The sequence below is a fragment of the Oncorhynchus tshawytscha genome, linkage group LG09 (genome assembly GCF_018296145.1).
Source record: "Oncorhynchus tshawytscha isolate Ot180627B linkage group LG09, Otsh_v2.0, whole genome shotgun sequence".
Lineage (NCBI taxonomy): Eukaryota > Metazoa > Chordata > Actinopteri > Salmoniformes > Salmonidae > Oncorhynchus > Oncorhynchus tshawytscha.
Window position 1 is genome coordinate 53,657,868 of NC_056437.1, and position 25,557 is coordinate 53,683,424.

Consider the following 25,557-nt stretch of genomic DNA (forward strand, 5'->3'; position numbering starts at 1 on the left):
AGTCAACCTGGGCCAGCATTCCTGTGGAACGCTTTCGACTCCTTGTAGAGTCCACGCCCTAACAAATGGAAGCTGTTCTGAGGGCAAAAGGGGGCGCAACTCAATATTAGAAAGGTGTTCCTAATGTTTTGTACACTCAGTTTATGTTGTCATGCAGCCTACAGAGTGACAATAAAAGTCTGAAGTTGACGAAAAGCAGAGAGAGAGAGAGAGAGAGACTGAGCAATAGAGACAGGATAGAGACAGAGAGATCCAGCGAGGGAATCAGTGAAGGACGTGCTGGAGAAATGTGTGGAAAACCTCACGGAGGAGAGGTGGCATGACATGACAGGCCTGCTGTCTGATATATCTACAGTGGAAAAGTCAGGCCTTTCCCAGCCCTAGCTCCAAGTCTTTCTCACATCTGTTACCCCGTACTGCTATTTGTGTGACAGGGTGTTTGGCTTACCTATCCTCTACAGCACAGTCTGTCACTCAACTAATCCTTCTTCAACAGTCTCCAACATTCCCCTTACCGAGAAACAACAATGGCGAAACTCGTAATACCTCATTTGAGCCATTTCAGAGGTGTGGTGAAACATGACAAGGACCTGGTGTTGGATCAGGTGGCCTGCCTGATGCACTTCAGCTTTAATACCAGCGACACGTTGTGACTCACTTTTTACGAGAGTGAACTCTGAACCAATTGGCGTTTTATAGCCAGCGCTGAGGTCTCACTCCTGAGGTGAGAGCTTACTTGAAATGCTGAGGCATCCAGTATTTATGAAAAAGTGCAAGGGCCTGTGTTTCATTTATTCGGACTGGCAAGAGGTTGTAAATCTTTCCGCACATAGGGCCGCAGGAAGGGCTCATGCTATTTACACAAGCATGGGCCAATTTCTGTCCCTCCCTCCCTCCCTCCCTCTCTCTCTCTCTGGCTGTGTGAGAATGGTTGACACAAAACCTGTGCAAAGTAGAGCAAAATATCTGGAGCTTTTGTCTCAGAGGAACCTTTAGCATCTCGTGCATTTTATTTTTTAAAAGATGCCCAAATGCCTCCCTCTTGTTGTTGACCTGACTTGCCCTTTCTCTGTCCCCGTTCAGATCTGTCCACAGCCAAGAGGAAGTTTGCGGAGTCTCTCAATGAGTTTAAGTTCCAGTGCATAGGAGACGCAGAGACGGACGACGAGATATGTATCGGTGAGCGAGTAAACGCCCTCCATCCCGTTCTGCTGTACCACACTCGACTGTCCTGCACGCTATTGTTGTGTAGTAATAGTTACCACCCTCAACTGTAACCAACTGCTGCACTACATTCATATCAACTGTAGTAGTGCTAATGCACTCCATTAGTCTGCACTCAGCTGTACACATTCTGGCCTGGCTGTCTTGTTCTACCTAATTGCACTCATAGTGCACCTAATTGGTACAGGAAGGCCGTAATAAACACAATTAGGCTCATTGGATGAAGTTGGATGAAATGTAATAACCTCGAATAAACTTGCCATTATGTTGAAAGAACATTCCTGGAATATTTTTTGCAGTAGGAATTCAAAGTTATAAGTGACTTGAGGTCTACATTTGGAGAGTACTATTCTGTCAAGTGGAAATGTTGGAACAGGATTGTGGCATCTCAAGTGGAAACTCTGACCCAAAACAATGCAGTCATTCTTGGCTGGACCTAGAGCAGGGAAGGAACAGGCAATAAGCTTGCTAGTTGAAAACACACTGTGGTCTAAAGCAAGCATGTAAACTAGGATTTCAAATTAAAAGCCTTGTTTTGCAAGCAAGGTCACAAATGTGGAATGGTATGTATGGAGCCAAATGATGACCACTGACTCATTATATATTGTTGTCCTCCCTCTGTGTCGTCTGTCTGTCTGGCTGTCTGGCTGGCCTGTTTATCTCTATCCATCTACAGCAAAGTCTCTACAGGAGTTTGCTGGAGTTTTGCAGAACCTGGAGGATGAGAGAACACGGATGGTGAGTGTCAGATATATGCTGGAACATGGGCTCACTGCTTTGGAATTCAAGCGTTGTATAACCAATAAGTGAAGGTCTGGCGGCAGGCCTCTCTGTGTTTATACAGTATGTCAGTAGAGTGACTTCCTGTCAGCCGTCTGGTGACTTCCTGTATCTCTCCTCAGATTGAGAATGCCGATGATGTGCTGATCATGCCACTGGAGCGGTTCAGGAAGGAGCAGATCAGCGCTGCCAAGGTAAGGAGATATTATGAGTTGAGTTGAGTTGAGTTTATTTTTATTTTTACAGGGACAGTGCACATTAATCAACGTTTCAGTAAAAGTGCCGGTTTTAGCCAGCCGGCTAATTTTCAACCGCAGTCCCTGGGCAGGTTATTAAAAACAATTACAATATAGACAATAGCAACATAGAACAAGCAAGACATAGCAACATAGGACAAGCAAGACATAGCATACAGACAGAGCAACATAGGACAAGCAAGACGTAGCATACAGACAGAGCAACATAGAACAAAAAGCAGCAAGACAAAATTCATAAAAGTAACAAAGTGTTTCCACACCTCACAAGCTACAGACAACAGACAACATGGAGAGCGGCAACACACAGCTAGGGACCATGTTCACAAATCTGATTGACCTTTAGCCATGTCTTCAAGCATTTTGTGAAAGTGTGATATGTGGTGCAGTTATGTGTGTCTGATGGCAGTGTATTCCAGACATGGGAAGCTCTCACAGAGAATGCAGATTTACTCTAGGTGCTTTTCCTTAGGGGAACTATACAGTCACCTCTCATGGCAGACCTTGTGGATCTGCTGCCATATGTTTAGGTTTTCTGTTTAACAAAAATATTGAGTGGAGGGGGAGGAGCCAGGCCATTTAGGATCTTGAATACAAGACATGCGTCCAACTCAAGAGCTCATGCTTTCTAAGGATGTGACAATGATGATGGCTATTGGGCTTCCTATCAAGCACTTTGAGAGCCTGTTTGTAGACAGACTGAATAGGTTTTAATGTTCTACAGCAAGCTTGGGCCCAACTAGTAAAGCAGTATGTTAAGTGGGGGAGTATCATAGATTTGAAGTACAGTTTTGCTACCTCTGTAGTCAAACAATTTCGTATAAATTTGAAAATAGCTAGGTTGAATTTGGTTATTTGAATTACCTTTTTCACATGCTTTTTAAAAGAGAATCAAAAAGTTGGAATCAAGTATGATGCCAATGTACTTAAAATCGGATACCACCTGGAGCTTCTCCCCTGACACATAGACATCTGGCTCAGTAGCATCTGTTGCCCTCTTTGTGAAGAACATGCAAACAGTTTTGACTCCCCCAAGTCATGCTGGGGTGAAGGATCCCCCTCGAAATGTCCTGGTAATCCCTACTACTGGGTCATTGTATGATTTTACAATCCCCTGTGGAGTATAAAGTGAATTATTGTCTTTTTTTGGGTTATGTAGCCATCTCATAATCCCTCTTAAACCTTGAAAGACAAGGGACATTTGAACCTATCTGCTGCTACAGTACCAGGTTTTTAAGAAATGTACTGATCACTCAAATATTAGCAGTTTCCCCCTCAGTCTGACAGGTAACTGACTTTGTTCTGGTTGTCCTGATTCCAGAAGTTACATTTGTGTAGGTCTAAAATGTATACACCACAAGGAATAGCATTCCTTTATTAAATCCCTATTGATGACAGCATCCAGAGCTCTCCCTATACTGTACCTCTGAGTCTAAACTGCTCTCTGCTCTGTCCGCCAGAGCTGACAGGTCTGTTGTGATAAGACACTGCCACCATCTGGTCAATACAGGTATCACATGAAGGGCATCAGGATTTACTTGGTTGATAGTCAATGAAGAAATGTTAGTGAACTTTATTACATATTGACAAAACTCTTTCTGATTTGACCTCTCACCATATCGTTATTTTGAAGTCTAAGTTAAAAGAATGTGTAGGTTAATTAAACGTTTGAAGAATAATTTAGTGTTCCGAAAAGGGATACTTGAACTCAAAAGAGCCCACATTGAAACATGTTTGCAGTGTATAACAGACAAAACATGGGTTCATTTATTATTAAGGGTTAGAGCAAATTGAAGGGTCCTTTGTTACTTACATTAGGATGCTCTGTAATGACGTGTTGTGCAGCTGTTGGTAGTGGACCTTCTGTTCTGAGGAGGGTTGGTTCTACGTCCTGTGGAAACTGGCTGGCGATGAAAGGCCGGGTCATGTGACCTGGTGGACAGGGATGATGATGACATCAGTCAGTAGTAGGTGTGGACACAGTCAGTGCACCCCAGGGTGAGGAGTGCTGGACTGTATGTTACTGACACACCCTGCTCTATCTATCCATCTGTCTGTGAGAGTGGCTGGGAGAGACACCTGTCTGTCTGTCTGTCTGTCTGTCTGTCTGTCTGTCTGTCTGTCTGTCTGTCTGTCTGTCTGTCTGTCTGTCTGTCTGTCTGTCTGTCTGTCTGTCTGTGTGTGTCTGTTTGTCTGTGAGAGAGAGGCCCGGATAGACATCCTGTTATGTCTGTCTGTCTGTCTGTCTGTCTGTATGTCTGTCTGTGAGAGAGAGGCTGGGAGAGACATCCTGTTATGTCTGTCCGTCTGTCTGTCTAACGTGCAGGTTTAAAGTGCTCTATTGTTTTCCCACCAGCTGTGGGCTGCCTCTGTTGGCTTCAGCAGTACTAGAGGAGATGTGATTTCAACCTGCATCTCACAATATTTTCCTCTAACTCTGTCTGTAAAGCTAAGCCCTGGACATACCAATAATACCCATGACTCTTTGGAAAGGATGTTCTGTTGGAAGGCGGCAGTGATGATGCCAAAACAGAGCTCTATGTGTTATATAGAGGTCTTCTGACCTCATTGGGACATCCTCTTCAACACAATTTCAATATAAATTGTACTATGTGGTGTCCAGGACTTGGAAACAAGGTGACTGTTGGTGACCTTTTGACTGTCTATCACAGGAAGCCAAGAAGAAATACGACAAAGAGACAGAGAAGTACTGTGCTGTACTGGAGAAGCACCTAAGCCTATCAGCAAAGAAGAAAGAAGCACATCTTCATGAAGTAAGCATACATTGTTCTCCTTTCCCACAATCAAAATGGGCTAGAGTTGGCTAGTCATGACATGACATGTGTTTATGTTAAGAGGCATGTGTTTGTGCATGCGTGTGGGCAAGTGTGTGTGTGTGTGTGCGCTGTAAGTCAGTTCACACAGAATCAGAATCGCGTTTATTGTCCTACAAGAGGAAAATCTTGTCACAGCTCACACATAGATGCTTAAAACAAATCTGAAATAATAGAAGGAATAAGCAACAGCCAGGCAGGTATAGTCCCCCCCCCCCCTGTCCATGGGAGAAATGACATGGAATTGTTCTCTATGGTGATAGCCCTTGTGATGAAACTCCTCCCGAAGCGCACGGTGCGCCTCAGAATTGTCCGGTATCTCACACCTAAATGGGAGGAGATCAAAGCAAAGTTGAAGTGGGTGGAGATATGATGTGGCGGCCTGTGTGGTGTAAAGCACGACCATTCAGGTGGGAGAGCAAACAGCATGACTTCACCGCGGGTTTCACCTGAAAGTCATTTGAAACAGCATCCCATCCTTTTGCGTGTGGTGCAGGCCGACAGCCAGGTGGACCACGTGCGGCAGCATTTCTACGAGGTGTCTCTGGAGTATGTCTTCAAGGTGCAGGAGGTCCAGGAGAGGAAGATGTTTGACTTCGTAGAGCCGGTGAGTGAGCATGTCAATCTCCCACAGCATGCTGTCTATACTGTTTAGGGTTGCAAAATGCCATGAACTTTCCTAAACCTCCAAGGTTTTCCAGAAATCCTGGTAGGAAGTCTCCCGATTTCCTGCTCATTCCCTCCTGATTCAGGTAATCTTCCAACCAGGATTTTTTTGAAAATCTGGGAATTTTGGGAAGGTTACTGGAGTTTTGCAACCCTAATACTGTTACTGTACTCTATACATTTTTCATTCTTAGTCATCTCTCCTTCATCCACACTGTCTACAGAACAAATGTAGCTGACAACAAGTACCTTTCAAATCAAATTACAGTAGATTAGGTTGATGGAATTTAATTACGTTTCTCAACCATGTTTCCTTTCCGTTTCGTCCTTTGTATCAATTCTAGTTGCTGGCATTTCTTCAAGGGCTGTTTACTTACTATCACCATGGGTACGAGTTGGCCAAAGACTTCAACCACTTCAAGACAGACCTCACTATCAGCATTCAGAATGTAAGATACATATCAATGCCATACATTACGGGCCATTAGGTGCTAGTGAGATGTAATATTTTGCCACACCAAAGACATTTCAAGGCTGGGCTGGGCAGTATATTGTATTTGACTATATACCCGTATTGATGCGTGGACCGGTTTGGGTTTTTACTTTACCTTCAATAACGGTATGTCAATGTTTGGTTTGTTAAATGTGATACGCAGCTCAGCACGCGTTATGTCAGTTTTCATAGTTTACTCCGTTTGCTATTTGAGTTGTCTTTCTCCCTCCCTCCTGCTGCATGCCTCTTCCTACACCAAGCCCTGCCCCCTGTCACTCATGGAGAGAGCAGTTGTTCGACCACAGAGTCACGAACACTTTCTTGCCGTGGTCCGCATGGCCAGATAGATGCAACAAGATGTTGGTGAAAACAATGCTGCTTTCCACAAGCGTTCTACAATTCCACTATTAGTTTGTGTATCTTACTGTTTGCAAACTACTGTCCGCTAGTTTGTCTTTTCTTAGCAAGTTGTGGCTAAAATAAATCTGGTTAGCCGCTAATGCTAAACACTAGTTAGCTAGCTTGCTAAATGTACTAAGAGCCAGAGCAAATGTAGATAGGTAATACATACAGCCTGGTACTAATGCTGGTCTAGGCCTAGATAAGTATGTTGTTTATGCAACTGTATCTTAAATCAGAGAGGAATAGGAATAGGTAAAACATGAATATGTTAGCTATGTTTTATTTGTATTCATTATGGACCCCCATTAACTGCTGCCAAGGAGCAGCTACTCTTCTTGGGGTCCAAGACATATTAAGGCACATCACAAAATAAATCAGCAAAAACAAAATAAAACAGTACATCACATAACATCACCACACCACTACATATCCACAACACAAAATGTACAATACCATACAACAATATTAAAATGTGTTTCTGTGCCTGTGTGTCTCTTCACAGCCCAGTTACATACACTTAAGTTGGTCATTAGAACACTTAGGTTGGAGTCATTTTTCAACCACTCCACAAATTTCTTGTTAACAAACTATAGTTTTGCCAAGTCGGTTAGGACGTCTACTTTGTGCAAGTCATTTTCCAACAATTGTTTACAGACAGATTATTTCACTTATAATTCACTGTATCACAATTCCAGTGGGTCAGAAGTTTACATACACTAAGTTGACTGTACCTATTTCAAGGCCTACCTTCAAACTCAGTGCCTCTTTGCTTGACATCATAGGAAAGTCAAAAGAAATCAGCCGAGACCTCAGAAAAAAATTGTAGACCTTCACAAGTCTGGTTCATCCTTGGGAGGAATTTCCAAACGCCTGAAGGTACCACGTTCATCTGTACAAAGCAATAGTACGCAAGTATAAACACCATGGGACCACGCAGCCGTCACACTGCTCAGGAAGGAGACCTGATCTGTCTCCTAGAGATGAACGTACTTGGGTGCAAAAAGTGCAAATCAATCCCAGAACAACAGCAAAGGACCATGTGAAGATGCTGGAGGAAACATGTACAAAAGTATCTATATCCACAGTCAAACGAGTCCTATATCGAAAGGCGGCTGAGCAAGGAAGAAGCCAATTCTCCAAAACCACCATAAAAAAAGACAGACTATGGTTTGCAACAGCACATGGGGACAACGATCATACTTTTTGGAGAAATGTTCTCTGGTCTGACGAAAAAAAAATAGAACTGTTTGGCCAAAATGACCATCGTTATGTTTGGAGGAAAAAGGGGGAGGCTTGCAAGCCAAAGAACACCATCCCAACCGTGAAGCACGGGGGTGGCAGCATCACGTTGTGGGGGTGCTTTGCTGCAGGAGGGAATGGTGCACTTCACAAAATAAATGACATCATGAGGGAGAAAAATTATATAGATATATTGAAGCAACATCTCAAGACATCAGTCAGGAAGTTGAAGCTTGGTCGCAAATGGGTCTTCCAAATTGACAATGACCCCAAGCATACTTCCAAAGTTGTGGCAAAATGGCTTTAGGACAACAAAGTCAAGGTATTGGAGTGGCCATCACAAAGCCCTGACCTCAATTCCATAGAACATTTGTGGGCAGAACTGAAAAAGAAGATGTTAAGAAGCCTTATGAACCTAGACTTGGTGCTCCGGTACCACTCCGGTACCACTTAGCAGAGAGAACAGTCTATGACAAGGGTGGCTGGAGTCTTTGACAATTTTTAGGGCCTTCATCTGACACCGCCTGGTATAGAGTTCCTGGATGGCAGGAAGCTTGGCCCCAGTGATTGGTACTGGGCCGTACGCACTACCCTCTGTAGTGCCTTGCGGTCAGAGGCTGAGCAGTTGCCGTACCAGGCAGTGATGCAACCAGTCAGGATGCTCTCGATGGTGCAGCTGTATAACTTTTTGAGGATCTGAGGACCGATGCCAAATCTTTTCAGTCTCCTGAGGGGGAATAGGCTTTGTCGTGCCCTCTTCCCGACTGTCTTGGTGTGTTTGGATCATGATCATTTGTTGCTCAACCTGCTCCATTACAGCCCTATCGATGAGAATGTGGGCGTGTTCGGCACTCCTTTTCCTGTAGTCCACAATTATCTCCTTTGTCTTGATCTCGTTGAGGGAGAGGTTGTTATCCTGGCACCACATGGCCAGGTCTCTGACCTCCTCCCTATACACTGTCTCATCATTTCATCATTGTCGGTGATCAGGCCTACCACTGTTTTGTTGTTGGCAAACGTAATGATGGTGTTGGAGTCATGCCTGGCCATGCCGTCATGAGTGAACAGGGAGTACAGGGGGGGGGGGGACTGAGCACACACCCCTGAGCGGCCCCCGTGTTGAGGATCAGCGTAGCAGATGTGTTGCTACCTATCCTTACCACCTGGGGCGGCCCGTCAGGAAGTCCAGGATCCAGTTGCAGAGAGAGGTGTTTAGTCCCAGGTTCCTTAGCTTAGTGATGAGCTTTGAGGGCGCAATGGTATTGAATGATGAGCTGTAGTCAATGAATAGTATTCTCGCGTAGGTGTTCCTTTTGTCCAGGTGGGAAAGGGTAGTGTGGCGTGCAATAGAGATGGCATCATCTGTGGATCTGTTGGGGCAGTATGCAACTTGGAGTGGGTCTAGGGTTTCTGGGATAATGGTGTTGATATGAGCCTTGACCAGCCTTTCAAAGCACTTCATGGCTACAGACGTGAGTGCTACGGGTCCGTAGTCATTTAGGCAGGTTACCTTAGTGTTCTTGGTCACAGGGACTATGGTGGTTTGCTTGAAACTTGTTGGTATTCCAGACTCAGTCAGGGACAGGTTGAACAAGTCTTTGAAGTCACTTGCCAGTTGGTACGTGTATACTCGGAGTACACCTCCTGGTAATCTGGCCTTGTGAATGTTGACCTGTTTAAAGGTCTTACTCACATCGGCTACGGAGATCGTGATCACACAGTCGTCCGGAACAGCTGATGCTCTCATGCATGCTTCAGTGTTGCTTGCCTTGAAATGTGAGCATAGAAGTAATTTAGCTCGTCTGGTAGGCTCGACTCAATAGGCAACTCTCGGCTGTGCTTCCCTTTGTAGTCTGTAATAGTTTGCAAACCCTGCCACATCCGACGAGCGTTGGAGCCGGTGTAGTACGATTCAATCTTAGTCCTGTGTTGACGCTTTACCTTTTTGATGGTTTGTTGAACGGCATAGCGGGATTTCTTATACGCTTCCGGGTTAGAGTCCCGCTCCTTGAAAGGGGCAGCTCTACCCTTTAACTCAGTGCGGATGTTGCCCGTAATCCATGGCTTTTGGTTGGGGTATGTACGTACAGTCACTGTGGGGATGACGTCATCGATGCACTTATTGATGAAGCCAATGACTGATGTGGTGTACTCCTCATTGCGATCGGAAGAATCCCAGAACATATTCCAGTCTGTGTTAGAAAAACAATCCTGTAGTTTAGCATCTGTGTCATCTGACCACTTCTTTATTGACCGAGTCACTGGTGCTTCCTGCTTTAGTTTTATCTTGTTTGCAGGAATCAGGAGGATAGAATTATGGTCAGATTTGCCAAACGGAGTCAGAGGGAGAGCTTTGTATGTGTGCGTCTCTGTGTGTGGAATAAAGGTGATCTAAAAAAAAAATTCCTCTGGTTGCACATTTAACATGCTAGTAGAAATTAGGTAAAACGGATTTAAGTTTCCCTGGATTCAATTCTCCGGCTACTGTTTGCTTATGGCCTTCTACAGCTCATTGAGTGCGGTCTTAGTGCCAGCATCGGTTTGTGGTGGTAAATAGACAGCTACGAAGATTATAGATGAAAACTCTCTTGGTAAATAGTGTGGTTTACAGCTTATCATGAGATACTCTACCTCAGGCGAACAAAACTCGAGACTTCCTTAGTATTAGATTTCGTGCACAAGCTGTTGTTTACAAATATACACAGACCGCCACCCATTGTCTTACCGGAGGCTGCTGTTCTATCTTGCCGATGCACAGTAAACCCCGCCAGCTGTATGTTATTCGTGTCATCGTTGAGCTACAACTCGGTGAAAGATAAGATATTACAGTTTTTAATGTAATTTCATTTGTGTGGGGGTTTCAAGTCCATGGGGTATAGAAATGGGGGAAGGTATCGTGGGGGGATATGATGCAGGAAATATTACTATGGATGAGGGATTTATCAATAAATGTGGGTTAAACACAGGATAAGTTTACAGTTGAAGTTGGAAGTTTACATACACCTTAGCCAAATACATTTAAACTCAGTTTTTCACAATTCCTGACATTTAATCCTAGTAAAAAGTCCCTGTCTTAGGTCAGTTAGGATCACCACTTCATTTTAAGAATGTGAAATGTCAGAATAATAGTAGAGATAATGATTTATTTCAGCTTTTATTTATTTCATCACATTCCCAGAGGGTCAGAAGTTTAAATACACTCAATTAGTATTTGGTAGCATTGCCTTTAAATTGTTTGACTTGGGTCAAACGATTCAGGTAGCCTTCCTCAAGCTTCCCACAATAAGTTGGGTGAATTTTCGCCCATTCCTCCTGACAGAGCTGGTGTAACTGCATTAGGTTTGTAGACCTCCTTGCTTGCACACACTTTTTCAGTTCTGCCCACAGATTTTCTATAGGATTGAGGTCAGGGCTTTGTGATGGCCACTCCAATACCTTGATTTTGTTGTCCTTAAGCCATTTTGCCACAACTTTGGAAGTATGCTTGGGGTCATTGTCCATTTGGAAGACCCATTTGCGACCAAGCTTCAACTTCGTGACTGATGTCTTGAGATGCTGCTTCAATATATCCACGTAATGTTCCTGCCACATGAAGTGCACCAGTCCCTCCTGCAGCAAAGCACCCCCACAACATGATGCTGCCACCTCTGTGCATCACGGTTAGTATGGTGCTCTTCGGCTTGCAAGCCTCAGGTTATGTCGATATAGGACTTCTTTACTGTGGATCTAGATAATTTAGTACATGTTTCCTCCAGCATCTTCACAGGGTCCTTTGCTGTTGTTCTGGGATTGATTTGCACTTTTCGCACCAAAATACATTAATCTCTAGGAGACAGTACGCGTCTCCTTCCTGAGCGGTGTGACGGCTGCGTTGTCCCATGGTGTTTATACTTGCGTACTATTGTTTGTACAGATGAACATGGTACCTTCAGGTGATGTGTGGAAGTTGTTGAAATACATCCACAGGCACACCCACAATTGACTCAAATGATGTTAATTAGCCTATCAGAAGCTTATAAAGCCATGACATAATTTTCTGGAATTTTCCAAGCTGTTTATAGGCACAGTCAACTTAGTCTATGTAAACTTCTGACCCACTGGAATTGTGATACAGTGAATTATAAGTGAAATAATCTGTCTGTAAACAATTGTTGGAAAAATGACTTGTGTCATGCACAAAGTAGATGTCCTAACCGACTTGCCAAAACTATAGTTTGTTAATTAACATGAAATTTGTGGAGTGGTTGGAAAACAAGTTTTAATGTATGTTAACTTCTGACTTCAACTGTATATACTAAATAAAAATAAAACCCCTGGAAAGGGGGGTCTAAGCTGGCAACCCTTAGGTACCATAGTTGCAATCTGATGCTGAGTTGAAAACAACTGGGAAATCTCCAACTTCCGACTTAAGTGCGTTCAAGACAACTGGGAACTCGAAAAAAAACAAGCTCTGAATGGGACAATTAGTTTTGAACGGTCATTCAACTCAGAACTCCAACTTGGGAACTCGGGCCTCTTTCTAGAGCTCTGACTTTCCAACCTGAAGATCACGGATGTCGTGATTTGCCCTCATATTTTTCCATTTCCCAGTTGTCTTCAAAGCACCTTTAGTCATTCAAGTGAACTATCCCTTCACCTCATTTTTTCATAACATCTTTGGTCTGACAGACCAGAATGCATTGTATAATGTAAACAAACATGGCGCCACACATAGCTGGCAAATAGCTTAGCATTAGCTCATCAAAATCAGTGCAATCTTCAAAAATGTATTTTACACACATTATGTTTCCATTGCAATATATGCAAGAATTGGAATGTATGATTTGTCACCGGTACATGAAAACGTGAAAAAAACTGTAAATACATTATGCTCCATACATATATACGGTATGCTACAGTAGAAACAACAACACCATATACAGAAAATAGGGCATTTACTTTGATAGGAATGGACACATTTTTAAGGAAAATAACAATGAAGGCAATGCGGGCGCCAGACAGAAAATGTGTTCTGACTAGAGATGCACATTGTCTTCATACTTGATCCGGGGAAACACTGAGGAAGTGCTTGGACTTGGCCAGCTCAATAAAGCCTCAAACATAAATAGTCTGCAACAGTGAAATGGGCTACTTCTTATGTGAATTAATGAGGAGGCGTAACACACCTCAATTCAAACTGTTGTTTGAAAATAATTTTAAATTAACAAGTTTAAACATTGCTTATAGATAATTAGCCGGCAGCGTGCCCTGGTTTGAGGTTAGCACGGGTTAACTCTCCTGTTGTGTAACAATCACATTTTGGAACAGTGAGTACGTTAAACACATAAAACAGCTGACTGTAGGGAGACCGTTAGAGACATTTGGAATTCACATGTGACAAGGTAATGTTGCAGTGATTTCACTTGCTGTGGTAGCTGAAGTGTATAATGTTGAGTCATGGCGTACATACAGTTAATTCAGAAAGTATTCAGACCCATTTACTTTTTTCACATTTTGTTACGTTATAGCCTTATTCAATTTGTTTCAATCGTCATCAATCTACACACAATACCCCATAATGACAAAGAAAAAACAGTTTTTTAGACATTTTAGAACATTTCTTAAAAATAAAAAACACATACCTTATTTATATAAGTATTCAGACCCTTTGCTATGAGACTCCAAATTGAGCTCAGGTGCATCCTTTCCATTGATCATCCTTGATATGTTTCTACAACTTGATTGGGGTCCATGTGTGGTTAATTGAATTCATTAGACATGATTTGGAAAGGCACACACCTGTCTATATAAGGTTGACTGTACATGTCAGAGCAAAAACCAAGCCATGATGTTTAAGGAATTGTCCGTAGAGCTCAGAGACAGGATTGTGTCGAAGCACAGATCTGGGGAAGGGTTACCAAAATATGTCTGCAGCATTGAAGGTCCCCAAGAACACAAATCAAATCAAATCAAATGCTATGTCACATGCTCCGAATACAACAGGTGTACCTTACAACGAAACGCTTACTTACAAGCCCTTAACCAAAAATGAAATTCAAGAAATAGAGTTAATAAAATATTGACTAAATAATCTAAATAAAAAAATCTAGTCAATCAAAAAGTAACCCAATACATTTCCATAACAATAACATGGCTATATACAGGGGTCACCGGTACCGAGTCAATGTGCGGGGGTACAGGTTAATCGAGGTAATTTGTAGAGTGACTATGCATAGATAATAAACAGTGAGTAGCAGCAGTGTAAAATCAAAGAGGGGGGTTCAATGTAAATAGTCCAGGTGGCCTCCATAATTCTTAAATGGAAGAAGTTTGGAACCACCAAGACTCTTTCTAGAGCTGGCCGCCTGGCCAAGCTGAGCAATTGGGGGAGAAGGGACTTGGTCAGAGAGGTGACCAAGAACCCGATGGTCACCCTGACAGAGCTCCAGAGTTCCTCTGTGGAGATGGGAGAACCTGCCAGAAGGACAACCATCTCTGCAGCACTCCACCAATCAGGCCTATATGGTAGATTGGCCAGGCAGAAGTCACTCCTCAGTAAAAGGCACATGACAGCCTGCTTGGAGTTTGCCAAAAGGCACCTAAAGGACACTCAGACCATGAGAAACAAGATTCTCTGGTCTGATGAAACGAAGATTCAGCTCTTTGGCATGAATGCCAAGCATCACGTCTAGAGGAAACCTGCCACCATCCCTACTGTGAAGCATGGTGGTGGGAGCATCATGCTGTGGGGATGTTTTTCAGCAGCAGGGACTGGGAGACTAGTCAGGATCGAGGGAAAGATGAATGGAGCAAAGTACACAAATTCCCCAAATACAGGTGTGCCAAGCTGGTAGCATCATACCCAAGAAGACTCTAGGCTGTACTTTTTTATACATTTGCAAACATTTCTAAAAGCCTTTCTTTGCTTTATCACTATGGGGTATATATTTAATTAATTTTAGAAAAAGGCTGTTATGCAACAGAATGTGTAAAAAGTCAAGGGGGCTGAATAACTTCCGAATGCACTTTAGGTACACCTGTTATGGCTGCAATCCCGATACTGGGATCGATATGACAACTACCAGTGAAAATAGAGGGCGCCAAATTCAAACCACAGAAATCTCATAATTACAATTCCTAAAACATACATGTGTTTTATATAATTTTAAAGCTATTCTCGTTGTTAATCCCACCAAAGTGTCCGATTTCAAATAGGCTTTTCAGCGAAAGCACTACAAACGATTATGTTAGGTCTCCACCAAACCACAATAATTTTCACAATAATTTTCCAGCAAAATATAGCATTCACAAAAACCAGAAATACAGATAAAATGAATCACTAACCTTGAATTATCTTCATCAGATGACACTCATAGGACTTCATGTTACACAATACATGCATGTTCTGTTTGATAAAGTTCATATTTATATAAAAAAATCTGAGTTTACATTGTTGCGTTAGATTCACTAGTTCCAAAAACATCAACTGATTTTGCATAGCCACATCATTCAACATAAATACTCATCATAAATGTAGATGATAATACAAGTTATACACATGGAATTATAGATATACCTCTCCTTATTAATGCAACGGCTGTGTCTGATTTCAAAAAAACTTTCCGTAAAAAGAAACACATGCAATAATCTGAGACGGAACTCAAAAGTAAGAACACCACAGCCGCAAAGATGGCGTCAACATAAACAAGAAATTACATGATAAATATTCTCTTACCTTTGATGATCTACATCAGAAAGCACTCCAGGAATCCCAGGTCCACAATAAATGTTTTTTTTGTTCGAAAATGTCTGTTATTTATGTCCAAATACCTCCTTTTGTTAGCGCGTTTGGTATACATATCCCAACGCTAATTCTGGTCAGCGTTATATCGGACAAAAACTTCCAAACGTGATATTACCAGTCGAAGAAACATTTCAAACTAAGTACAGAATCAATCATTAGGATGTTTTTAACATATAGCTTCAATAAAGTTCCAACCAGATTATTCCTTCTTGGAATACTGATTTATGGACATCTGATATATTCTGCTCTCATTCACTCCCACAACAACATAGAAGCCTCATTATAATTTCTATTGATAGTTGACATCTAGTGGAACCCCTAGGCAGTGCAACATCATTCATATCTCAAGGGGATTTCATTGGGGACTCTGGTGAATACATACAAGCTCAGATTTCTGACTTCCTGTTTTGATTTCAACTCAGGATTTTGCCTGCCAATATGAGTTCTGTTATACTCACAGACATCATTCAAACAGTTTTAGAAACGTAAGAGTGTTTACTATCCAATACTAATAATAATATGCAAATATTAGCAACTACGACTGAGGAGCAGGCCGTTTGATATGGGCACCTTTCATCCAAGCTACTCAATACTGCCCCTGCAGCCATAAAAAGTTAACTCAGTGCCAGAGGCAGGTCATTAGTAAATATTTTAGACAGTAAGGGGCCAAGACAACTTCCCTGGGGAATGCCCGACTCTACCTGGATTTTGTTGGAGAGGCTTTCATTGACGAGCACCCTCTGTGTTATATTAGTCAGGTAACTCGCAATCCACAATATAGCAGGGGATGTGAAGCCATAACACATACGTTTTTCCAGCAGCAAATTATGATCGGTCTAACAAAACAGCTCATTATTATCAATTTCTTTCAGCTAATTTCTTTTCAGTCATTTGTTTACTATGAAAACATAATTGTGTCTGGTCAAACACATTTTTTTCCCAAAAGTTTACTAAGGGTTGGTAGCAGGCTGATTGGTCGGCTGTTTGAGCCAGTAAAGGGTGCTTTGCTATTCTTAGGTAGCGGAATTACGTTTTCTCCCTCCAGGCCTGAGAGCACACACTTTCCTGTAGATTTAGATTGGAGAGATATAGTCTGTTGTCATCCGCAGTAAAGTTGTCAGACCCAGGTGGCTTGTCATTGTTGATAGACAACAATTATTATTTCACCTCTTTAACACTCACTTTACAGAATTCAAAATGACAATGCTTGTCTTTCATAATTTGGTCAGTTATGAATGGATAAGTAAGTTCAGAGTTTGTTGTTGTCATGACATGCCTAAGTTTGCTAATCTCTCACTAATTAGGGTCCCCTGGAAACATTGGCCAACACTTTGGTTCCTACCCTGTCAATAATCCCTCCCTGGCTTATTCATTAATTGTCATGTCAAACAACAATGCATTCAAGGTGCTGCCCACTTTATTTGAACTATATAATTAGAATAATCATTCTATTTCCATGATTCCAACAGTTCAGCTTTTAACTAGGCCTAGATGTTTTGCCCATATCATTCATCTCTGTGTGGCACAGTGTGGAAATGATTACAAAAGTACAGGAAATGCAGAAATTGTAGAATATGCTGAAAATGTATTTAGTTTGAACAGTATAAAAGAATCAAAATCTAGAAAGCCCAATTACAATCAATTATAATTTATGTGTTGCCACTCTAGGGTCATGACCTACTCATAAAGCATTTGTAGAACTTTTATTATTAAAAAAACATAAAATACCATAATAAATGTGAAAAATATAAGGTTTTGGCCTAGCCCTAACACACTGACTGCAGACAATGGTGTTAGGATGTTTCCATCATTGTCTGTCTCCTTTCCTGCCCCGTTCAGACGCGGAACCGTTTTGAAAGCACGCGGTCTGAGGTGGAGTGTCTGATGAGGAAGATGAAGGAGAACCCCCATGAGCACAAGAGTATCAGCCATGACACCATGGAGGGATACCTGTTTGTACAGGAGAAACGTGAGTGTCCCATCCTGCCCTCTCTCTCTCTCCCTCTCTCTCTCTCTCTCTCTCTCCCTCTCTCTCTCATGCTGCAATGGGATACAATTTCACTACTCAGTGATTTATATTTACCACTTAGAAAAGCATGGTGGCGGTAACATCACGACTACTGCTTTAGTCACACCAATGTTGTTTAGACACCAGTGTTGTTTGAAATAGATTTCAATTTCTCCATAGAAACAACAAGAGTAATTGTATTCAGGATGAGAATATCATGCTCTTAGAGGTGAAGGGGGACCCAGCGTGTGCAATAACCATGGTAACCCACAAAATGTGTCCAATACTCCCCCCTCTCTGCTTCTCAATCTGCTCCTCTCTCTTCCCTCTCTCAGGCTCTTTCGTGTCAACCTGGGTCAAGCACTACTGCACCTACCATCGAGAGCCCAAACGAGTCACCATGGTCCTGTTCGACCAGAAGTCGGGTGGCAAAGTGGTGAGTTGACTCAGAGAGGAAGAGGTGTAGCCAGGGGCATAACAGGGGCCAAAATCTGTCTTTTCCAGCAGCACGGAGCTTTGTATGGAGGTCAATGAGAGAGTGTTGAATTTGGTTAACAAAAAATGTTGAACTGTTGAACATCAGATCGGCAATTAGTTACCTCAATCTCAGCTTCAACTTTGACTCATCTGCCCTGGGCTCTTTCTGTAATTCCAATTCCGGCATTACAGAGGCAAGAGAGGGGCGAGATCCTGGCGAGATTAAGGTGAAAGAAAATCCGGACACCTCTTCCCTCCATTCTATTGGCCACTTAATAATAAAATGGGTGACCTCCAATCGTGGATTTGCTACCAACGGGACTCTTGTCACTGCAATATTCTCTGCTTTTCTGAAACATGGCTTTCGAACAAGATACCCCCCATGGCTATCCAACTCAATGGATTCTCCATTCACCAGGCGGAGAGGACATTGGAGTCAGGGAAGTCGAGAGGGGGAGGGATTTGCCTGTTCATCAATAACAAATGGTGTGCTGTCTCAAGTGCAGGGAAAGTCTCAACCTACTGTTCACCTGTCTTTGAATACCTGATGGTCAAATGCCGACCCTTCTACATGCCGAGGGAGTTTTCAGCTGTTATCGTGATTGTTGTGTACATTCCACCTCAGGACAAGAAAAATAACAAGCTAGCACTTAACAAAATTCTCAGAGCAGGCTCAGAACAACTGGCAGGCATATTCATGGTAATCTTCAACCTCTCCTCTCCTCTCCTTGTCCCAGTCTGTAATCCCCACATGTTTTAAGATGACCACAATCATTCCTGTCCCCAAGAACTCCAAGGCTTCATGTTATAATGAGTACCGCCCTGTAGCACACATATGTAGTCATGCAGTGGTTTGAAAGTCTGGTTATGGCACACATCAATTCCATCATCCCAGACACCCTAGACCTACTCCATACCGCTCCAACAGATCCATAGACGACGCAATCTCAATTGCACTCCACACTGCCCTCACTCACCTAGATAAGAGGAATACCTATGTGAAGTGCTTTTCATTGACCACAGCTCAGTGTTCAACACCATTGTCCCCTTCAAGCTCGTCACCAAGCTTGGGACCCTGGGACTGAACACCTCCCTCTGCAACTGGGTCCTGGACTTCCTGATGGGCCGACCCAAGGTGGTATGGTGAGGGTAGGCAACCTCATCTCCACCACTCTGACTCTCAACACGGGGGCCCCACAGGGGTGTGTGTTTAGTCCCATAGCGCTACAGAGGGTAGTGCGGACAGCCCAGTACATCACTGAGTCCGAGCTCCCTGCCATCCAGGACCTCTATATCAGGCGGTGTGAAAGGAAGCCCTGGAAAATTAGTCTCCAGCCACCCAAGCCATAGACTGTTCTCTCTGCCTCCGCATGGCAAGCAGTACAGGTGTATCAAGTTTGACACCAACAGGCTCCTGAACAGCTTCTATCCCCAAGCCATATGACTGCTAAATAGCTAAATCTGAGTTGACCCTTGTACTTTTTGTTGTTGTTGCACTGTCTCTATGCACACTCACTGGAATCTAAACACTCACGCACACTGACATTCCAACACTCACTTAATTTGCTCACACACACATAACATGCACTCACATTTATAATTACTCTACACACACACACACGCACACACACACACACACTTACATATTCATCATATACGCTGCTGCTAATACTCTGTTTATCATATATCCTGATGCCTCATCACATTACCCATATACATACACTACATAAAAGTATGTGGACACCTGCTCATGGAACATCTCATTCCATAATCATGGGCATTAATATGGAGTTGGTTCCCCTTTGCTGCTATAACAGCCTCCACTCTTCTAGGAAAGTTTTCCACTAGATGTTGGAACATTGCTGGGGGACTTGCTTCCATTCTGCCACAGAGCATTAGTGAAGTCGGGCACTGATGTTGGGTGATTCAGCCTGGCTCGCAGTTGGCGTTCCAATTCATCCTAAAGGTGTTCGATGAGGTTGAGGCCAGTGCTCTGTGCATGCCAGTCAAGTTCTTCCACACAGATCTCGACAAACCATTTTTGTATGTACCTCGCTTTGTGCATGGGGGCATTGACATGCTGAAACATTAAAGGGCCTTCCACAAACTGTTGCCACAAAGTTGGAAGCACAGAATTGTCTAGAATGTCATTGTATGCTGTAGCGTTAAGATTCACCTTCCCTGGAATTAAGGGACCTAGCCCAAACCATGAAAAACAGCCCCAGACCATTATTCCTCCTCCACCAAACTTTACAGTTGGCACTATGCATTGGGGCAGGTAGCGTTCTCCTGGCATCTGCCAAACCGAGATTTGTCCATCGGACTGCCAGATGGTGAAGCGTGATTCATCACTCCAGAGAACGCGTTTCCACTTCTCCAGAGTCCAATGGCGGCGAGCTTTACACCACTCCAGCCGACATTTTACATTGTGCATGGTGATCTTAGGTTTGTGTGCGGTTGCTCGGCCATGGAAATCCATTTCATGAAGCTGCCGACGAACAGTTCTTGTGCCAACGTTGCTTCCAGAGGCAGGTTGGAACTTGGTAGTGAATGTTGCAACTGAGGACAGAATACTTTTACGCGCTACACACTTCAGCACTCGGTGGACCCGTTCTGTGAGCTTGTGTGGCCTACCACTTTTGCGACTGAATGTTTCCACCTCACAATAACAGCACATACAGTTAACCTGGGCAGCTCTAGCAGGACATGGTGAAATTTGACGAACTGACTTGTTGGAAAGGTGGCATTCTATGACGGTACCACGTTGAAAGTCACTGAGCTCTTCAGTAAGGCTATTCTACTTCCACTGTTTGTCTATGGAGATTGCATGACTGTGTGCTCGATTTTCTGCGCCTGTCAGCAATGGGTGTGGCTGATATATCCAAATCCATTAATTTAATGTGAAATGAAGCACCTCTATCAGTCCAGTATCCTAAATATGGTATTGGAACTGACCCTGTATATAGCTTCTTACTTTCTCATGTTCTTCTTCTTGGTATTTCTTATGTGTTTTTGTTTTACCTTATGTTATTTTGAGTGTTACAATGATATTGATTAATGCATTGTTGGGTTTGAGCAGAGAGAGACATGTTGGCATCCTTTGCCCGCCAGTTCTCGGGCAAAGGATGCCAACATTTCTCTCTCTTCTCCCTCTCTCTCTGCTCCTACAACTACCAAGGTCACACTGCATGGTAGAGTGGCATTTTGGGTAGGTAAACAAACAGACAACCACAAACTATCCATTATATTGACCAGATACTCAAGTGATGGTTTTAATGTCACGTGCCTTTAGACACTTAGCTGGCAAGTTAGCAAACCAAATGCATAGCTGGAGCCCTGAGCTAAGGGCTGAGGCATCAGCCTTCCAATCATGATTTCAAGCAGAAATCATGTGTGATATCTGTCTCTAGAGATTTGAATGACTGCAGTTGATTAGTGCTTCAAAATACATCTGTGTGCTGGAGCCTGGCCTTGTGGTAAGTGCTGCTTACTCCGGACTATAACTTGACCTTTGTGGTATGGGTTCAAACCCCGCCTTCATATCTGTATTCCTTTACCTGAATGTCTTCCCCTTTCGTTTGTGACTTTCTATCTCAATAAAGAGAAAATACCAATACAAGTATTTACTGACAAAAATATAAATGTAAGAATGCAAGAATTTCAAAGATTTTACTGAGTTACAGCTCATATAAGGAAATTAGTCAACTGAATTAAATTCATTAGGCCCTAATCTATGAATTTCACATGAATGGAAATACAGATATGCATCTTTTGGTCACTGATACCTTAAAAAATGGGCCTCACAATGGGCTTCGTGATCTCGTCATGGTGCAGTGTCTCTGTGCATTCAAATTTCCATCAATAAAAGGCAATTGTGTTTGTTGGTCGGTAGCTTATGCCTGCTCATACCATATATTTTGTTCAGTGTAAATTCAAAAATGCATCTGAAAGAGTGATTCCTGGTGGGCACATCTGCCCCTGACACCTCAGTATTGTCACTGTCAGTGGGCAAGGACAAACACTCAGTGGTAGTATATCGCTCCTCATTTCACTGTTCCTCTCATTGAAGTGTACTGTGGAGAAAAGGATGGCAGAAAGAGGGCGGCGAAGTGATGGAGGAAGAGGACAAAGGGCAGAATAGGGGATAGAGGATAAGACATGAGATGAGATAGAGCAGGGGAGGAGAGAGGTGATGATGGGAGAGCAGAGGAGTAAAGTCGGAAGGGCAGAAAAGGATAATGGACATGAGAGGAAGGATCAGAGAGGAGATGAGGTATCATTCAGAACACATCAGAGTCGTGGTTTGAGGCTCCGTCTCAGGATTGCTGCCTTGTGTCTCCTAGGATTCTCTGTGCAAACAGTGGTGACACTTCAGTTGCCAATGCACTCCCTTTGAAGGAGCGAGGAGATGGGGAAGAGAGGGAATGACGGGGAGATGGGGAGGAGATGGGCTGTGAGATGGTTGCACGGAAATAACCTACATCATGGTTTCTCAACAGTTTTTTTCCTAGATCCTTTGAGTCCATCCATCCTTGTCCACAATTCACTGTGAGAATCAAAGACGTGTCTTAAAATGACTTGGTTCCATACACGTGGCGGAAGGCACTTCCCATTGGTTGAACTTGAGTGTCATAAATGTCTCTTCTTAAAGGTCGATTAAGGCTTCCTCCGTCTTGCAGGGGGAGGAGGAGAGCTTCACTCTGAAGTCCTGCACAAGACGGAAGACGGATTCTATAGAGAAGAGGTTCTGTTTCGACGTGGAGGCTGTCGACAGGTGAGTCATTGCTGCTGGCTACCAGCTTGTTGTTACCCATTGCAACCACATGGCGGTGCTCACGAGTGTCGCTGGGCTGAGGCTGTGGCTGACTGACTGTGGGGTCGGAGCTCAACGCAGAGGATCTTATTAATATGGATTGGCAAGCGGTGGATGTTAGATGACGAACGCTAAGTGAGATATCTGCCACCTCTCCAGCCCGGTCATAGAAGGGTGTTGTCTGACTGTATATAAAGCAGCAGAGCCAGTGACTCCCTAACTCTAACGCTAGCTCTACTGTGGCTGCTTCAGCCACTGATCTCCCTCCTCCTGCATCGGCCCATTCCTTCACTCAACCCTCGTAATTTATTCATGGTGTTTGTTTGTCCTCTGCCCAGAGTGTTTGTGTATGTGTGCGTGTTTGTTCACTAGATGCAGTGCACTGTTGTTGTTAGCAGCAGGAAAGTTAAAGCTGGCCTCAACATGCTTTAGCACGCAGAGGCATCGCAAAGACATAACTTGAGGGTGACTGTCAGTGAGAGCGTGCGTTATGGCGTCCTCTGCCCCAGAGTGTTTGTGTGTGTGTGTGTGTGTGTGTCTGTGGTTTTAATGGAGGACTGTGTTGACAGCTGAAGGTGAGCCTGCTGCCAGGGCCAGGTGAAATATGGCAACGCTGGCCAGGGATGAGCGTAGCTTAGTTGTAGTTTCGGATAGGGCCGGGGTCGGATTGATAGAGGTGTCAGTCTGTGTTGGGATGGTTGTGGTGGAAGCAGCAGATTGACTTGATGGGGGATAATGTTTAATAATGTCAGAGGACCCAAAGAGGGTGGACAACCCCCTTATGTAGCAGTAATTTCCTTCTGTCAGTCACTGCTACGTGGTGTTTTGCGTTTGATGAAATGCTGATCTTTGTGTGTGTTTGTGCGTTGCAGGCCAGGGGTGATCACCATGCAAGCTCTATCGGAGGAAGACCGCAGGCTGTGGATGGAAGCTATGGATGGGAGAGAACCGGTACGTTGCCAGGGTTACACACTCATCCTGTGCGTGTGTGTGCGTGACTGTGTGTGTGTGTGTGTGTGTGTACTCATATGCGTATATAGCCCGCCACAGGGATTCGTGGCATAGCTGGCTAACCAACCTTCAACTCCTTTAGGAAGCCACTTCAGTCCGTAGCAACTTCCATTGATGTCAATGTACCGTACTACAACATTACAGCATAGTGTACATGGGCTTATGCAAGTACAGCCTGTGCTCAGTACACGGATAGGTGCTTGTGACTGGTGGTGGTGGTTGATGGCGGTAACGCTAAGCTGTGTAACCGTGGTAACTGGGTGTCTCTGTTCCTTCCAGGTCTATAACTTAAACAGAGACAGCCAGAGTGAAGGCCGTAAGTGACACATTCGGTATTAATTTGCTTTACTCTACCATCTGTCCGTATGAATGCACACTGATAATTGATGGGATTCATTCACTTCTCTACCTCCGTTTCTCCCTCAATTTTTCTCTCCGCCTATCTCTCTTCATCCCACTCTTTCTCTCTTTACCTTTCTCTCTCTCTCTCTCGTCCTCTCCCTCTCCCACTGTCCCACCCTGCCTCCCCCTCCCCCTCCCCTCTCTCTCCATCTTTCAGTGGCTCAGCTGGATGTGGTTGGCTTCAACGTTGTCAAGAAGTTCATCTACGCTGTGGAGACCAGAGGTAATGAACTAAGGCTTGGCTGCTTACAGGCATCACAGGTCTCTAGTACTACTGTATTGCACCTGGTGTCACTGGTCACTCTTACAAGTCCTATACAATCTTTATAGATATCTGTCTTGTTCTGTCCTGTCCCACAGGCATTGACGAGCAGGGCCTGTACAGGATTGTTGGAGTAAACTCCAGGGTGCAGAAACTCCTGGGTCTTGCCATGGGTAAGACAGAGAGATAATGGAGCTGTGTGTGTGTGTGTGTGTGCATGTGTATGTGCATGTGTGTGTGTGTGTGTGTGTGTGTGTGTGTGTGTGTGTGTGTGTGTGTTAGAGAAAGATTGAGTCCTTGCCCCAAAAACAAATCCGAACAGGTAATATTTGGGGGCAAGATTGAATCTAACTTATTTCACATTTATGCAGTAGTTTTGTTTGCACAACCTGTCTTATTCTGATAGCTGGAATCTCCTGCTCCTCCTGTTTGGGGAGTCTATACTGTAGTAGAAAACGGTAGAAAACCATCCTGCGGATTTATGTGAATAGCTATGGGGAATAGGCAATTTATGCAACTGTATAAATAATGCAAAACAAGTTGAATTACTGTAGATATACTGTAGCTCTGAGACTGACAGATGGAAAAGCACAGGAGGAGGTGACCATAGAACTGGTAGAGGACTGGAGGAGAGAATATACTGACAACTGCCAAATAGAATACAATAGATAGGTTCAATCACAAACGTCTGAAATCACAAAGCTCCTCAAATGACAGATGGTGACATCTATCCTCTCCCTCTGACAGATCCTAAAACCTGTGCTGACGTGGAGCTGGACAGTACAGAATGGGAGATCAAGACCATCACCAGCGCAATCAAGTACTACCTTAGGTACAGTATTGTGAATCCATTGCCCAGGTCTAGTCATGGAAATGACTAAAGATAGTAAAGGAACACAGGCTCTCTAT

At 43.6% G+C, this 25,557-nt stretch overlaps 1 protein-coding gene across 2 annotated transcripts in view; it reads left to right on the forward strand.

The window, feature by feature from the left end:
* The window catches only part of LOC112258126 (rho GTPase-activating protein 26-like), a 125,014-nt gene that overhangs the window by 57,026 nt on the left and 42,431 nt on the right, over positions 1 to 25,557 (forward strand). For both annotated transcript variants that reach the window (XM_042327065.1, XM_042327066.1), the window contains exons 2-15: positions 1,084 to 1,179; positions 1,901 to 1,962; positions 2,127 to 2,198; positions 4,931 to 5,032; positions 5,589 to 5,699; positions 6,103 to 6,207; positions 17,515 to 17,644; positions 18,019 to 18,119; positions 22,840 to 22,934; positions 23,846 to 23,924; positions 24,264 to 24,300; positions 24,544 to 24,609; positions 24,747 to 24,821; positions 25,396 to 25,480. In XM_042327065.1, the coding sequence (XP_042182999.1) occupies positions 1,084 to 1,179; positions 1,901 to 1,962; positions 2,127 to 2,198; positions 4,931 to 5,032; positions 5,589 to 5,699; positions 6,103 to 6,207; positions 17,515 to 17,644; positions 18,019 to 18,119; positions 22,840 to 22,934; positions 23,846 to 23,924; positions 24,264 to 24,300; positions 24,544 to 24,609; positions 24,747 to 24,821; positions 25,396 to 25,480 (1,216 nt within the window). The remainder of the gene's footprint in view (positions 1 to 1,083; positions 1,180 to 1,900; positions 1,963 to 2,126; positions 2,199 to 4,930; positions 5,033 to 5,588; positions 5,700 to 6,102; positions 6,208 to 17,514; positions 17,645 to 18,018; positions 18,120 to 22,839; positions 22,935 to 23,845; positions 23,925 to 24,263; positions 24,301 to 24,543; positions 24,610 to 24,746; positions 24,822 to 25,395; positions 25,481 to 25,557) is intronic.